The sequence below is a fragment of the Anas acuta genome, chromosome 6 (genome assembly GCF_963932015.1).
Source record: "Anas acuta chromosome 6, bAnaAcu1.1, whole genome shotgun sequence".
NCBI lineage: Eukaryota > Metazoa > Chordata > Aves > Anseriformes > Anatidae > Anas > Anas acuta.
The window spans coordinates 1519306-1537113 of NC_088984.1; the positions used below are offsets into that span (position 1 = coordinate 1519306).

Consider the following 17808-nt stretch of genomic DNA (forward strand, 5'->3'; position numbering starts at 1 on the left):
TCAGAATTCGCTTTCCTTTCAATACTGCTGACAGGAAAAAGAAAAGGCTCCTCGAAGCAGACCAAGAAGCTCTGCCGTCCTCGTTGCAGCGTGCGCAACACTCGCTCCTGTTTCTTGCTTCAGGTCTCGAGTGAGAGGATCCTGTCGTGCTGACCTGACCATTACTTGGGTGGTTTCAATGCACGTGGGCCCTCTGCCAAGAGCATCGTGGTACAAGAAAACAATCAGGTAGGAGTAAGGAAAAAGCAGGGCCAGCAGCACACCGCATCCCCCTCATTTCCCAGAACTGCATGAGGTCCCTGCGCCTGCTGGAACCACCTCAGCTCCACAGCCAGCTCCACCAGCTCATCACGACTGCACTCAGCGCTCTTCTGAAGGGCAAGCAGTGAAGAGCAAACAAGCAAAAAGCAATAAAGCCTTTCTGATGCTCCCATTACATGAAGTACATCTTTACTGGCAGTAGTCTTAGGTATTGCTTTATGGAAAATTGGCATCAACAAATTACAAATGATCATGCTCTGGAGAAGCATCGTCTGTGTTGCCTGTGAACAAGGTCTGTTGTTAAAGTAATGCTTCTATTATTTGCATACACTTACAAACAAAATCCAGGGGGAAAAAGGTACTTACTTGATTTTAAATTTGATGGAAACCCGAGGAATTTAATTTGAAACAAAGCATAATAAGAAGGATTTCAGCTAAGTGACAATTCAGCTTAAAAATTAAAAATAATGGGAGACTTTAGAAGACCTGGCAACTTGTATGCATTTAGCTCTGCTAATATTTCTCTACGTTTGCATTTCTTACAAGCTGCAGCAACTAGAACGATAGGATACAAAACTATCCTTAAAATGCCATATTGTAAAATAAGGGGAAATATTTAGGGGTTTTTTTGTGCTACATAGCTTGCGTTAAAGCTTCCAAAAACCCTGCAAACGCTCATGTGCATAAATCAGTTCCCAAGTACATATTAAGGAATTCAGAGCATCGGTCATTACATTACCAGCAGTGCAAGCTCCAGCAGGTTTGAATGGGGAGAATTGTTTTAAGGCAGAGCTGAGAGCCTAGAGAAGACAGTGCAGCAGCACTGGTGGCTACCCAGCTGTGAACACACGAGCCTTCAGCCAGCAGAGCTGATCACGAGCTTTCTCACCTGCTCAGACAGTAGCTTCTATATAGGATCTCTGATCTTTTAATTCCCATCAAACTGAAAACACACAGGACACCTAAGTGCATCTGGGTTTCTGCATTTTGCTTTTAGTACCTCTTGTCAAAAGGAGGTGTTTTATGCATGCTGGCAAGTCAACAACAGGCATCAGTATTCATAACCATAGTTTGTATTGTTTGTATCGCAGTCTCAAAGTCAACACGGAAACTTCAAGCATCACCCAAAAACAATGGCTGTAAGTTAAACAACTTAAATTAATAAACAAACAAACTTTAAAACCTTTAGATTTGAAAAACGGCACATTTTGAAAAAGGTTCTTTAAAACTGTGATTACTCCAGAAATGCCTAAGGACAGAACTAAAAGAAAATTACTTCCTGCACACCAATTGCTAGTATTGCTAGTGCCCTCTTATCAGAGTTAAGCTGTCAACTTTTAATGCCATTTTTCAAATGCCAATAGCACAATTAAGAACATTTACAAAGTAGACATCGGTATTTCATATTATTTTAAAATCTTACAAGTTTTCCTTGGAAAAAAGTGCAAACCAGCATTTTGTTATGCACCACAATGTAAATTGATTGCTGTAAGCTAACAATTTTCATCTATTCACAAAACAAATTGCATAGGATCACAACATTTGTGTTGCCGTAACTCTTTTCCTGAGAATGTGTATATAAGAAGCCAAATGCTGAACTGGTAAACCCTGGCATTTTCAAGCAGCTTCCTTAGGCAAGCACTGCTCCTAGCACCCACTTGGGATTACCAGGCTGTACCTGAGGCTTTGAAATGAGGAGAAGCCTGGCATGGCTTTGCTAGTTGGCCCCCCGTGCCAAGAGTCGGACAGTACCTTGGGCACTCACCCGTCTAGTCTCACATCGGGCAAACTTCTGTTTAGAGCAATCAAGTCACTGGCCATAAGGTTGAACTGGTTGATTTTAAACAGCTCCTTCATTTTCTCCTGGTCATCTTTAGGAATGAGCACAGCCTTTCCCATCTCTCCAGGTCCTTCTTGGTTTCGAGAGATAACAGCTGGAATACAAGATAGCAGAAGGCCAACTTTTAATACCTGGGTGTCCGTTTTATTCTGCACCAACAGGACTCCACGGGTTTGGGCATTCGAGAAGGAATGTTAAAAAAAAAAAAAAAAAAAAAAAAACATAACAATAACACATCAGAATTTTCTGTATGCTAAACTGTGAGATTTTACGTCTATCTGGATCTGAAGATATCTGCTTCCTTTCTAACATGATAAAAACAGATTTGTGCACTTCCAGCTTTTAGTTGGAATCACACTGACAGCACATGAATATTCGCAAGAGATACACTAGGATTACAGCACACAGCATCATACTCAGAGATCCTGCAAACAAAAGGTTTGGACAACACTTTCATAGTTACTGGGAGTATTTGAAGAACATGTAAATTAAAGTCAATCTAATTTCTTTTATTATTGATTTAGTCCCAACTGCCAGGCATATGACATTATAAACCTGTCCTTTAAAAAACAAAAACCAACCAAAACCCCTGTCCCCCCATTTCATTTTCTTGCCCCCAAAATCATCCTGGAAAATACAGTATCCCAACCTTGTAACAATTATAGATTGGTTTTGAGCAGTATTTGTACAGTCAATTCATTATTAGGTCTGCATCTTGTTAACTAAGAAAAACGTGACATCACTGTGACAACATTTGAACTCTAATGAAAACGATGTTATCCTAGCCTCATGCAAGCACACAGACACACCAAAAAAAAATAATAAAATAAAAGAATACTTCTTTAGAAGACAGTATGCAATAAGAAAGGAAACTTCCCAAGCACACAAGTGTTTATAACCATTATTCTGAGGCAAGCAGCCACCAAAAGGATGACAGAAACATCATCTGTGTGCTCCTCTGACCCCGACCAGCAGAGCCCAGCTTCCCCACCCGCTACGCAGAAGTCACATCAACCAACAGGACAAGGAAAAACCCGGAGTTGTGACTAATTTTACATTCACATCACAAATCAGCCTCTTGACTCAGGCTGAATAATTAATCCTGATTAATTTTTCGGCAGTGATAACTGTTACTTGCTGCTCTCCTGAATAACAAAACCCGAAGCTCTCTGTGCCCCGGCAGCACAGCTACATCCCGACAGAGCGGGGCTTGGCCGGGACCGCCTGGGCACAGCAGTGACAGCCCTGAGCTTCATCAGGCTGAGTGCCCGAAACACAGCCCTGCGTCCAACATCAGCTTTCTGCCTTAGGGAAGGGATCCAGCAGTCCTGTTTTTATTTTCTGCCACCACTTTTCATCTTTAGCGGCGAAAGTATTTTGAAAATTTGGATTCTTGTTGTCCTCAAAGACCGGCGCTTATGAAGGCTCCACTAGCCAAACAGTAATTAAATCAGGTGGTTTTGCAACAAAGACTGCGAGGAGAATAAAGCCTTTTCTAAAGCAACGCACAGAAAGTAAAATAAGCTACTTCTTAAGGAGAAAAGTGATTTTTTTCTGAGCAAACCAGACATCAGAGCTTGCTAGAAGAATCTCCCAGAAATTTCCTAAAAGGTTTGTTTCTGCAGTTCTAGTTTACGCTTCATTTGAGCAAAGAACATGTTAGCGGCATTATTTGATGTATTTTCATCCTTCTCTCTGATCAGAAGCAGCACTTTTATATGCTGCAACAAGAAGAAATGAATTAGGTTTCGCTGCGATTACAGGCGAGATGAAATTACTATCAGACGGCTGCTTCAATCCAGGGCTGCTCTGGCATCCTAAGTGGCGATTCGGAAGCTCTGTGCGCCCAGCGTGATTTCCTAAGGATGACAGCCTCAGTGGTTAACGTGTATTGGGGTAGGCAGCATCCTCCCCGGAGCCAAACAGGCGGCGGCACTGGCACCAGCACTAAGTGCATGCTCACCACGTTACCAGATAAATACCTTCTTCATGTCTGAGCAGAATTGCTGATTCCTCTCACCTGGCTTTGGGAAGGGAATTAATGATTATGCTGCTCTTTATGTTCCCTATTAGGCAGAATTTTATCTTAGAGAACACACCTCACAGCCAAACCCATTCAGACATACCACCAGGAAGAAGGCAAGCATGGGAAAACCAATCCTGCTGTTCCTACAGCTGCCTCTCCGAGCAATCCTGCACCGCTGCGCAGCCACACCACTTGTACCTGGTACACACTGCTTGGAACCTCCCCGTCCTGCACTGTACACACATGCACACCAATACATGGTGTACATGCTGATAAACTCCTCTCGAAACATTTCATGAGGAATATTTATGCCGTACGTAATAGGAACATAAAATACGCGGAATTAATGGCTGGTAATTAAAGTCTGCTATATCATCACTTTCTGGAGAAAGGATGAGGCTCTGCAGAGGCTGTCATTTGAAGAGCTGGTCCCTCAAGCTGCAAATTTTGTTTATGGAAATAAATTCTGCCTCTTTTCAGTTGCTGGAGGCTGAGGGCACCAATTTATCCAAAAAGCAGCCAGGAGCAGACTGTGTAAATGAGTCAGCCTGGCCGCAGAGATGATGGAGAAGCACAGAAAGAAGCTTGGCCAGTGCCCTCCTCCATGAAAAACACAGGATTAATGGAAAGGAACAAATTCCTCAAAAAAGGCAGGAGATCAGTTCCACCTCCCCGTGAAACAGGGAAAAAGGCACCCAAACTGAAACACAGCTGAAGCAGTAGACAACATACCAACTTGATTTGATTTTCTGCTGAAATTCTTTGGATTTGGCTAAAAACTTCTTAGTGACAGTTTTAATCTATAGAAATCAGAAACTGTTCATTAAAACATATTGTCTATGAAAAAAACATGTTGTGAAAATGATTTATCAGTGTATTATTAGCAGAGCGATAATTATGACAGTAAATTTGCTGCCTCTCCTTATAGTAAATCCACTACCAAAGCTGTGCTCCCTAAAACAGGCAGAATACCTTCAGTGGAGGGTTCCAGGCTGCAGCCCAAACAACAACGACAGCTGCAGAGGACGTCATGCTCCAATGTAAATTCACTGGAAATTCATTAGAAATCCCAGCTCATTTGCACTGTACCGTTACAGGGACTCAAATTTACCTCTGCCTGAAAAATTTTGCTCATCCTTCTTGAAAGCAGGAGTTAGATGCTCCATCTGCAAAGCTTATTTTTCCTTACAAGATTCTGTGTTCTGTTGTTTGCTAAGCTTCATCAAGATGAAATTGTGAAGAGATTTTGCTGTCCTGAAGTTTATTATAAAACTAATCAGGAATTTCCTAACCAGCCTTTCTGCTCTCACTGCTCTATTCAAAGCCAACCAGTACCACATCACATCGCAGCCAGGGCTGACACATCTGTGACTGAGAAATCCATGAGTTCTGTTCTAGTTCTCTGTGGTTTCCTTCCTTGAAGTCTAGCTGGGCCACGCTGTTTGGCTCTGTAACTAAACCAAGCTGCATGGTAAAATACTAAAATCAGGACTAAGTGTATATCATAACACCAGAGATGGAAGGAATATTTAGCAAACAGATATACTGCAAACGTTCAATCTGACCCAATTTTTCATAGAAAATTGAATTTACGTTTTTGCTAGCACTGAGTATTTCCAAGAAACTAAAGATCTTGCCAAAAGTTCTCTAGTACCAGGTATGTCATCCAACTTGGTTTTCTAATCCCTTATTTCAAGTAGAAATATTTCTACTTGAGTGCTTTGCTATTTATTTAACCCAAACACAACTTTTCTTTTCTTTTTTTCTTTTTTTTTTTTTTTTTCAGATAACAATACTATGGTAATACCACCACATTTCTATTTTCTTCTTTACCTTTTTCCTAGGAAACACAGGACACCTCACTAGTGCAGCAAGCAAACCCAACCATTCCAACATGTTATGAAATACCAACCTGTATGCCAGGTTTTCATACCAAAATCATCACGATGTCAATATATATATTTCAATCACGGAACAAAAACATAACAATCTCTGCATCTAGAAGATTAAAAAAAAACATCACCGTAATCTATTTCTTAAATATTCAGAATGCGTGCATGGTAAAAGAGGCAACAATCAGCAAAGGCACGCTGCTGCTGATTATGAATTACTCCGTCTGTAGCGGTGTTAAAAAGCTAAAACGAGCGTAGCAAGCAATTTCCTTACAGAGTACGTCTTAAAAAATATCACTTAGGATTTACTGTGCAAAATACCTTTCCCAAGTAGCTTTTATGCTTCTTTTTGATAGTATTGTGAAGATCACTGACTTGAAAAGATTGAGTAGCGAACAGCTTTGACCCTCTGCTGCGGCAACAAGAGGAGGGTCAAATTGTCAAATCCGGGCTGCCTCCAGGCCCTTTTCCCCACGGGAAGAGCTGATCCACCCCACAGAAGGCTGCCCACCAGGAGCAGCCCTCCCAGCCCAATCCCACGGGTAACAGACCGTGCTGCCACGTCCTGTGTTTGATTTTCCTCTACCAACAGTACCTGGCAGAGCAGCGATGAGCTTATCGCTGTGCCTGATCCACAAACGCTTTGGAAGCTCTTCTACCACTGCTAAGTCAAAATCTGCAGGGAATATTAATGACACACCAAACAAACAAGCAAACAAACAAAACCCTTGCCTCATTTGTTATAAGCTTCTCTTTGTGTTGAAAACCAAGTCGGTCCTTATCAGGCTTTCCTCTCGCTGTTGGTACACTCGTGCAATGCTTCAATGTTGTGCTGGGCTGCCCTCTGCTATTCCTGCCTCACTCTGTGCCCTGGCCTTGCCGGGAGGTGTCCACAGCCTCATGTTGGTTTTTCGTACCAGTCCCTGGTAATTTATTGGAGTTTTCATTTGCTGTGCAAAACCTGCAACGCATCCCCACCCACTGCAAGGGCGCTGGAAACAAATTCCAGAAAGTTCAAAATAAGCCCCAGTAAGAGATAGAGGATGTTTATATATACGTTTATTTATTTACTTATATTCATTCAGCTTATATATTTATACATTTATACACTGAAGAAATGGGGAAAATGAAATTTTATTGTACCAGATTAATTCACTTCTATGAGAAACTGAATCAAAATACTGTATTTTCATTTATATTCAAGATTTCTATCTCACTTTGACCACGTTCCCTTTCACAGACTGAAATGAGTCTCAGTCTCTCATTAACAGCTCTTTGCTAGCTCTAGAAACATGAACATTTCACATGGTATCAGTGACATCCCTGATACACTCGGTGAATTCACAAATAATGGATTAATCACAGAACCATTTAGGATGGAAAAGGCCTCTAAGATCATCAGGTCCAACCATTCCTAAGATCGTAAGTCCAATCAAGTCAATCCTCGGTAAACATCAAAGCCCGATGGTTAACGAACACGGAGTTGTAGTGTGCCTGCCGTTGTTTAAAATGAAAGATGAAAGCAGGGGATAGAAAAATAGGGGTGAAGTGGGTCTCAGGGGGTCACCAAAACTTCCCCCACACAACACAATTAACTGCACTTAAAGCATCCGCTGAAACTGGTGCAGATGGGCATTTTACAGCCTTACCATCACATCAAAGCAAGGCGGGAACTGAGCAGATTGGGCTCCTACCTTGACCCACCCAAGGAAACAGAACTTTCAGGATAAAACACATAAAAACTGGAATATTGATGCTCCTCAGGATTATTAAGTGTTGAGCTCGGACAGACAAAATCAGAAGTTTGTGAGGGAAGAGAGAGCTGAGCACAGAGAAATCTCAGCGAAAGCAGAGCAGGACACAGAGGAGGTCGGGCACCCAGCAACTAAACCCAATGTCTGTGCTGAGGATTCAGCACGCAAATTAAGAAAAACTCGTGTGCCAAGTAATTCACAGCAGAACTACAAAAAACACAAGAGTAAAACAATATCAGCAGCAGCACTGATTAGATGCAGTGTCTGCAGGCCTCCTGCAGTTTCCAATATTACAACTCGTTACCCCAGAACCAAAAACCTCTGCTCACTGCACCCGGCTGGGGACAGCCTCCCACTCGGTCACAGAGTCCAAGGGTTTTTCTCGATCAGGACAAGGACCCTTCTGGCTGCACACTGCACCTCTCCCATCACTGCAGGGAAGGTAAGGACACGCAGAGCTACACCGTGATTCCCCCCCAGGTCTCACTGTGCTGAGGTGGGGCCGCATCCAAATCGTTGTGTCGGCAGCCCCAGGGCTCTGCGAGCTGGCAGCCTGCGTACTCCCTTTTGAAATCTGCTTAATTTTTTTGACAACAAGCTGCAGAGCTTAGCAGAGCAGCCCTGTTCCCTTTGATGGGATTTGCATTTGCTGCCTCCCATTTTCATTGGTTTTTGTCTTGGGAGACAAGGAATCCCCCACCAACCCTCTCCGGCTGTCGATGCCCTTACAGATCCTCACTTCACCCTCCCATTTCCCAGCAGTATCACTTCTTCCTTCAGCCTCTCCACCGAGAAAAGCCAAGCAGAGCCTCGCATCAGCCCTGCCCCACGGATCGCAATCCCTCTTGAACCAAGCACACCAGAAAGGCTTTGTCCTGCCAGGGCACAAACTCACAGGCTTCTAGCAAAGCCAGCGAGGCTGCTTTAATTTGCAGCAGAACCCTTCTTCTGTGATTATCTTTCAAGATCTTGAAACCAAAGCAATCTACAATCCCCTGCAGACTCCTGCACCTTGTCCCACTTGTGTAATTTCAGGAGCTGTACCTATTGAACACTACCCAAAGAAGGCACCCGTATGCATCTTGCCCTGCCTCAGTTAATTCTGTTTAATGGTTGCAACTAAGCAGCGGCAGTGATTCAGCAGTTTTGCTTGTTAACTTACTGAAGGGGATTTCCAATACTGTGCTTTTTCAAAAATGGGCTCTTTTTAAAAAAAAGTGTCCATCAAAAATAGCTTTACCTCCAAGCACAAGAATTAACTGCTCATCTCTTCAGTGACCATCTTGGTGCACGCAGGGATAATGGAACTGACACGAAGCATGCCCACAAAGAATAAAAATGCTATTTTTCCTGCTTTCTGCCTGCAGACATTTTTCATCATCTGTCAGCGGAGATAGGCCTCCTTTGGAAATGAAAACAACCCCCTCACAAGGGCTTACGGGAAGTGCTGAGGTCTTTGGTGGAGTGGAGAATAGAAAGCACAAAATTCAAGATAAAGAAAGGGAAGAAAAAAAAAAAAAAGCTGACCCCAATAGATTGCAAAGCATTCAATTTCTTTAACAATTCAGCGAAGGCTCTGCACGGAGACTGTTGCACAAAGACGTGGCAACACTCAGAAGATACAAGGACTCATCATCCATGCATTTTTTTTGCTTTTTCTCCAAGTGTTCGATTTCCTTCCATGCACCTCGGTGCAACACCTGCGCTTCGGTTTCAAGCCCGGCGATGGTGCATCCCCAGCCCTGTCCCACCACTGCAGGACGTGCTGGTGCTCCGGCAGCCAGGGGGCTATTTGGTGTCCCCGGGGGCAGGGAGCCAGCCCAGCCACCAGCTCCCCCCAGTGAGAAGGGAGCAGAACGACTGCAGCCCGCGGCATGACTCCACAATGCCTCCAGCCCCTCGGAGAGACGCGAGCAGCAGTGATGCTGGCAAGCAGGAATCAAAGCTCCATGGAGTAAGCACCAAGGACATTTTGGGTAAGGGCTTTAGCACATCGCCTGTGCTCTGAACAGTGAGGGTGTTATGTGGTTGTGCAAACACCATCAAGAGATACTTTAAAAAAATGAAAAACACCCATGGCATCAAAAAGCACTTTCTGGTTTCAGGAACTGTCTAGTCAGAAAGTTATCCCAAGGTTCCTCATAAATTTGCATCTCCATAGTGGCTATAAGGCTCTCTATATAATCCTGATATTTTATGCCCAAATAATTTATCAACTCCATCCAGAATCCAATAAACGACAGGATCAATTCACAGCCCTTGCCATTTTCATGATGCATCTTTTGCTGCTCCGAACTATGTGCAGACTTATCTTAATCCGGAACGTAAAGAATTCTAGTTTTAATTATACAGTAGCAATAAATCCCGCAAAGTTGTCATAAACATCATTAAATAGGTCATTTACTTTACAATATCTTCCAAGATAAGAGTTCCATGAATCTGGAGGAAAAAAAAAAAAAAAAAAAAAAAAAAAGCAAGTTGCTTTCCAATAGTAAAGGCATTGTAACTCACTGTAACTCCTGCAGTAAATACCCTTTTTTCAGCATTTCCACTCCACCTGTTGTCCAGAGATGCAGCAGACTACACTGGTACTGACAGCCTGGAGGCAAAATGCCTGAAAGGGCACAAGGAGGCCTGGAGTGAAAGTAAAGTAATCATCAGATTTAAAAAAAAAAAAAATCACTTAGGAGGGATGTGAGCTCTACTTGTAGATGCTGGCTGTCATTTTCTAAGAAAGATCTGGAAGGCATCTTCACACCAAAACCAGCAGCCCATTCTCCCCAACAATCCTCGTGAGTTCCCAAGAAGCCTACACACAATTACATAACCGCACGCTGCAATCCCCTAGGCTTAAAAGGTCTTTGCAGTTACCAGCACTGTTTGCACCACAGCAATAGCTATTACTGGATTTTGCTAAAAAAAAAAAAGTCCAATTAAATGTCATGCTAATTCAATGCAGTTCAGAATCATTTTGTTTAGCAAATCAGCTGTAACACAAAATTCGGAAGCCACACATACTGGGCTGAACAGTCAAGCTGTTTTGAAGAGGATACCACCAATCCCCTATTCCAAGCAATCCCCTTCCAGTCTTACTGCATGATACCTAAGCAGTTAATACGCAATATCTTTTATGACCGTGGCAATGAAAGACTGATATCGTCTTCAAAAAGAAAACACAGCATCCCCAGGTATTGCTTACTTTAATTTTCCAGCATAATGGACTAAGATAAACAAGAGTGGCTGGAGAGGAGCCCGTTCCCCCAAGGGAAAGGATGGCATTTCACTAAATCATTCGCTCATCTGTCACATATAGGGCTTTATAAATGAATTCTGCACTTGTACGTAAAATGAGGTATGAGTTACCTCTCCCAAAATAATAAGTGAGCAACAATGCAGCAGAGATGTATCGGTGTATCAACATTAATTTAGCTGCAATGCAAATACCTAACCAATGCTGACTGCTGAGCAAGCAAAAAGACCCCCAGTGCTCACTGGGACCGGCCCCATCAGCTCCAGTAAGGGGCAGCTCCAGGTCCCTGGGCTGCTGTGGGGTGTCAGCCGCAGGCCACGCACCCGCTGCTTTAGCAGCTGTAGTTAGTTTGAAAAATTCACCATTACAAACGAAGCCCAAAACGTTGAAGACTGGGTAAAAGATGTGTGATTTATCCTGGCAGACAAACCAATCTTCTGCAAGGCACCACTAAGCAGCCAGTAATTGAACGGAATGAAGGTAAGAGGAGTTTCATTTATTTTTATTTTTTAAACCCTCCCCGAACAGCAGCCTCATATTTTAGAGTGCCTTACATAAAGTCAAACCATTCCTGACATACAGTTTTCCTATCTCAGCGCTTTATCTGCTTTCATCAACACGCTTGCTTTCTCCACATCTCCGAAAAGGGAAATGTTTCATGTATAAATAAACCCAGGCGGCCGTATCTTCCGTAAACCTTTACTAAAAGCTTCTTCCTTATGGTTGCTCTATATTTTTCTCCTGCCAGGCTGAACAGTTCGACGTTTTCAGTCTCTTTCCCTCCCCATCTCTACCCACAGCAAGTTTCACCACCCCAAATTCCCCTCACCAGCGCCCCAGAGGCAGCAGGCCACAGGCCCGGGAGGCAACGGGAAGGAGAGGCCGTGATGGCCATGGGACACCCCCCAAAGGTCCCTGCCACCAAAGTGGCCTCATATGGCCCTGGGCAGGGGGCACGGAGCGGGGCTGAGGGTGGCAGCCTGCCCCAGCACCCTGCCCAGCTCCGTCTCAGGGCCTGTCCCCGGTTCCCAAACCCATTTAGCTACAGGCACTGGAATTAATTGCTTTCCAGACAACTGCCGCTTGAATCGCCACGCTGCGAGCCGGGATGCGCACACAGAGCCATACATTATCCTAATTGGTATTTGATGCGAGGGCTGATGGGCAATTATGTCACATCTCAGCGGCACGCATCGATCTCTTGCTCATGGAAGCCGCGTACGTTGGTCTAGGTTACAAAATGTTACTGTGGCACAAGAAAAAAGGAAGGAGGATCTTTCACCAAGAGCCACTGCCTTGCAAATCAACCTTACGCAACTTCAGAAACCTCCTTGAGAAATTCATACTCCTTACGACAAGTGGCAAACCCATTTCCAGAGAGGAATGGGTGTTTACAAGGCCTGTTCCTGCTGAGGGCCACCCGGCACCAAGGGGCAAGCACAGGGGTCCCCGTGCTGGTGGGGAAGCTGTGCACCCCTACACAGGGCACTTGGAGCTCTCCGAGGCACCCCAAAAGGCCTGCCACCAGCTGCACAGGAAGGACACTTCTGTAAGGCTGCCTCTTACTGTGAACGCTGCTCAATCAGCTCGGGATTTACTGCTCTCACCCTCCAGAGCTCTGCTGCTTCCTCTCCTGAAGCGAGGCCAAACGCCTGTAGGATAGGAAGGGATTTCCGCGTGTTAACTGCTTTCTAGCAAGAGGTTCTGGTTTTACACCAGGATTTGGTAAGCAGCAAGAAAACACCAAAGGGATGGAGACTGAAAGCAGCTGTGAATTAAAGTCTTATTTCTAGTTACAGACAAGCAGAAAAGCATAAATGAAATAGGTTTGTGGTTGTGTTACAATTTTACCACAGCTTATTGTTCAGAACACAGAAAAAAAAATATATATGAATGCATTTTTTAAAAGGAAACTCTCTAATACAGACAGAGCCAGCAGCTGACCTCAGAAACACCTCAGGTGATCATAACCCAGAGGGAAAGCATGAAAGCAGAGCCCATCCCCGCTGCCCCGGTACCCACGGCTCCAGCAGGCGCTCCAGGCACCAAAAGCAGTGCCAAAAACGTGAGATGCTGCAGTGCTTGTTCATGGGTCATTGGGATGCCTCCAGAAGGATTTTCATTATCAGACATCACCACGGTAAATTCCCATTCATGAATTAACAATGAGGTCAAGTGCCAAAGTGATAGGAAATTGTGTCTGATTTTGTCTTAAATGAAAGCGGGGTGATCTGTAGTGTTACAGGTGCTTTTTTAAGCTGCAGGCAATGAATTCTGCAGGTGGTATTATACACATCAAATTTTAAACATCAGCCTCCTGGCCACATACACATCTTAATCCTGTTAGAGAATGCTGTATAGGGCTGAAGAGAGGACCACATTATCCGTAAGAGAGATGTGTCCCATCACTGGTTTACTTAATCCAAAGTTTCCCACCTACATATGTAGCCAACTGACCAGTCTATACAGTAATAGACAAATAAAATTAAACCCATACAGATTACATCCTACAGAGGCACAGGGAAAAATAAAAAATAAAAAAGTACAATTACAAAAAATGAGATTAAACTGGGAAATCTTTTATGAGTTAAATTCCTGGAAAATTTAAACTTGCACCTGAACACAAGCACCAGGTGGCTTTCCAACCCCAAAGTGACCTACACGTAGAAGGGGAGCACATACACAACGCCTACAGTAGAGACATTTTAATGCATAGGTAGAAGAATCAGACTTCAAAACAAAAGCCAGTCTCTTCATTACTCCAGTTTACTGGATGCAAGCCAGTTCCCAAATACCTCATTCTGTATAGATACATATGAATGTATGACTTGGTAAATGTAAATACTTATTTTTAAAAGCTATGTCCAATTAACTTTTTTTTTTTTTTTTTTTTTTTAAAAAAGCCGTCTTGCTAAAACATCATTTCTTTCATTTTCCAGGCAGTGCAGAAATGCCCTGGGCGTACAGCACCTTCCACCCAGCCAGTGCTGAGCCAGATGCTCTGCTTCATTGCACCAAGTGCTGATCACCACTGCAATATCAGTTTGTGGGCAGAGCAGAGCCAGTGATTCTTCCACACACAGAACTTACTCTTCCAAGAAGCTGCACCCTACATGCAAATTAATTAAAGCACTTCATGCATTTTTAATTGCTGAAATAGATGGAGGAAAGCAAAAGGCACACACAGGTATACGGGACACCAGTGATGATCGATACGGCACTGTTATTTTTGAAAAGAGCTAACTACACAATAAACTGTGCTTCACAGGCACATTCTTTTCACATAAATCAAGAGCTGATAAAAGGAAAAAAATCCATAAAGTCATGTAAAAACTAATTTGCCATTAACAATACACTGCTAATACAGATTTATATTAAAGTCTTTCTATGGTTTATACTGAAAGCTTAGCTTCCTATGGAGCAATCTTTCCTGAAAGATGTTCCTGGAAGAGAAGATAGCACAGCCGCGAATGCATAGCTAAGAACGTACCAAGGTTTCTCATTTAAATGCAAACACCGAGAAAGAAGAACCATAAAAGAAACCAACTCCCATTAAATTAGGACAGTCTCGTAGCTAATGTCTTCCAGCTTGCAACATACTCCAATGGAAAACCTGAACTGTAAAATGGAAATAAAAAGCATTCGCATAATTAAATTATGCGGTATTTCTCTTGTCACTACTTCCCAGCTGAACCCATATAAAATTTTGTTGAGAATCATTTACTTCCCTGAGAAGGTTTCTTTTTTTTACAATTCCTGCCACATATTAATTGATCCTGTGGAATCCGCACAACGCCTGCAATACAAAATTGGGAAATTCATCACACTAAGTAAGGCTAGGATGAACGTGCTCACATTAGAAACAAAATTCACTTACATATTACCCCCTCTCCCTTTACTGGAAGACCAAACCATCACTGAGTCGGGAACATCGCAATTTTCCATTTAGATTAATTCCCGAGCAGTCTACCCATTGCCAGCGAGGCTGGCAGCACAGCCCCATGGCCAACAGCTGGAAGGGAGCAAGGAAAGCAAACTTAGAGTGAGGGAACAGGCTGATTTAGTTGGGCTCTCCTTTATTTATTCGCGCTACACCACTTGGGACGTGCCCATTAATTCTGATCAATGCAGCATTTAAGGAGCTGCGGCAGGTGACAGGCTGGACGAGGTGCACTGCGGCAATCCTGCCCCGAAACCCACCTGAGAAAGAAACCATGGTGGTGTCTGAGGCCCTACAGGCTGCTGCCATGGGATCCCGATGAGAAGCCAGCAGTGTGGAAGTGCCACCCCACAGAGCTTCAGGTACCGCAGCCAGGCTGCAGGCGCCTCTCCCTGCAGGCAGGGCTGCACACCGTACAGGCACGGGTCTGCAACTATTCCTTAGCCCTAATTACTTTCAAAAATAAATAGAAAAAAAAATACATTAGCCACAAAAATGACTTGGTGAGGCACTGGAGCAGGTTGCCCAGAGAAGATGTGGATGCTCCATCCCTTGAGGTGGTCCTTGAGGTCCTGTCCAACGAAAGCCATCCTGTGATTCTCTCTATAGTTGCAGCTTGGAAAACAGGTCTGCACTGGGCTTTTGTTTCAATTTAAGAGATTACGATTTTCAGGAAGACAAATCGTCCTCTCTGAAGCTCAAGAACCTTCCTCATTTTCATTCTTCTTCATTAGTTGAGTGTGAGGTTTTTTTTCTATATTAATGACAAAACATCTTCCAGTACTCTACTGAAACAAGCACAGCGTTAAATGATGCCTTATATTTAATGTATTCTCTGTGTTCAAATGTAATCAAGGCTAACATTTTGGAAGAGGGTAGCACAGACCCCCCTCTGCCGAGGCTGGAAGGGGGTACCAAAGTGCCTCCTAAATGAAGGATTTGGAGATTTAAATAACACCTGCTTCTCTCCAGGTCAGCTGAGCACCTCTGCGTTGGGCAGTAATTCCTCTTGATTTACTCCAGTCCTCACAAGGTGCTGAGCTGCAGTTCAGCCTGCGTCACCTTCCCAGCCCAGGCTGGCTTGCAGGAGAGCAAGGAGAGGCTGCTGCCCTGCGAGCACCCATCAGCAGCTCCCGGCAGGAATCAGGGCTGCGGGGGCAGCAGCACTTTGTGCCTGATCACCGGCTTAGTGACCCACCAGGCCTGCCTTAAAAACCTGCTTTAAAACGCCAAAAGCAATCCTCACCCCCATATAACCTCACTTTGTGAGGACAAAGGGGCTGCTGTGAGATACTCCAAAAGCCAGATAATCTTGTCAATGGGTTTTGCTTCCTACAGGCTTATCTGATGAGGACTGAGCAAGAGGAGTTCCCGTTAGGTCGCTGATAGCAGGACACATCTCAGGTCAGCCCCACGTGCCCGTTTGCTCCCAAAGCCAAGCAGTGCCTGACATCATCCTGCCCTACCTGCTTATCTCTGGCTTTATAGCTCCTGAGGATCAGGGCTGCAGCCCCATGGGATTATCTCCGGCCCCACAGGCAACAGCCGCAGGAGCCTCAGCACAGGAGGTGGTTCATGCCGGGCAGTTCATGGTGGGTGGTTCATGGATGGGCGCAAGTGGCACCGCTTGATGCATCCAAACTTGCAAGGAAATTGCCTGCACGTATTTCAAAACGTACCCACAAACAGGGATAAAAATAAGGAGCCTCTAACGAGAAGCTGTTAGATAACAAAGTTAAAATATCAACAACTCCACAGGGCATTAACCGGATTTAGAAAAAAATGGATGAATGTACAGAATAGACAAAGAGGGTTTGAGAGACGACAGTAACAAAAATTAATCTAGAAAGACAGCAAAAGGACAAGAAATATGCTGTAAACAAACAAAAAAAAAGCACTTGTAAAATGCAGAAATAGACACCTAGTAGTCAAAAACAATCAGATCTCAGACAAAAGAAAGCCAAAAGCAAAAATGGTTTTGTAGCCAAGCAAATAGCGTGAGAGCACTTGTCAGGGGGAGAAAGCAAAGGAGAAGACATTTCTACCCAAACCCAGTTTAATTATGCTTCAAACATGTACTTCTAAAACTCAGTAAAATCTATTTTCAGCACAGCATGAAGCCTGCAGGAAAACAGACAGACTGCATTTAGAGGATACATAAATATGTTTATTCTTCTGAAGAGGTTTTGTGGGGGTGTGACATCTTGTGTGTGTTTCAGCAGTTCTGTATGGCTGCAACAGATGAGAACTCGAGATTTTGTAAAGCATTAGCTAAATTAATGGATGTGTTAGCACCATCATTATGGTAACACATACTATGGGGTCTAAAGATTAAAAGACATCAAACAAATTCAAAAGCATCAGCTCCACGAACTACAGTAAGTAACAGGTAGCTAAGCAAGCACGAGAATAATTACTCACGCTCCCTGAAAGGAGCCCATTTGAGAACAAGCATTTCCAACCCGAGGAGCACTGACTGAAGCTGTGACATCCAGGGGAATTTCACATAAACACGGACGGCGAAGCCAAGCACTCAGAGGCTTGAATTCTTCCTGCAGTGCTAAGGAGCTACATGGACTTGTTTGGAAAGATTTCAGAATAATGAAGGGAAAAACAACAAGGTTTAAAACTCAACTAAAATTAATTTTGATGCTATTTGTTAAATAAGTAGGTTAATATTTCTTGCCTCCTAAGAGCCAGCAGCATTTCCAAGCATTAATAAGCCTCATAGTGCTCCTCTGTAGCCGTGAAATATCATCGCTGCCATTTAACAGCTGGCACAAACAAGGCGTGCATAAATTCAGGCTCTGCCTGCACCACAGGCACAGCAGTGCTCAAGCACAGC

At 43.8% G+C, this 17808-nt stretch overlaps 1 protein-coding gene across 7 annotated transcripts in view; it reads right to left on the bottom strand.

The window, feature by feature from the left end:
- The window catches only part of GALNT13 (polypeptide N-acetylgalactosaminyltransferase 13), a 109995-nt gene that overhangs the window by 68319 nt on the left and 23868 nt on the right, over positions 1-17808 (bottom strand). For 6 of the 7 annotated variants that reach the window (XM_068686907.1, XM_068686910.1, XM_068686908.1 and 3 more), the window contains one exon: positions 2027-2195. The exons of the other annotated variant lie outside the window; for it this stretch is intronic. In XM_068686907.1, the coding sequence (XP_068543008.1) occupies positions 2027-2195 (169 nt within the window). The remainder of the gene's footprint in view (positions 1-2026; positions 2196-17808) is intronic. 7 annotated transcript variants of the gene reach the window in all.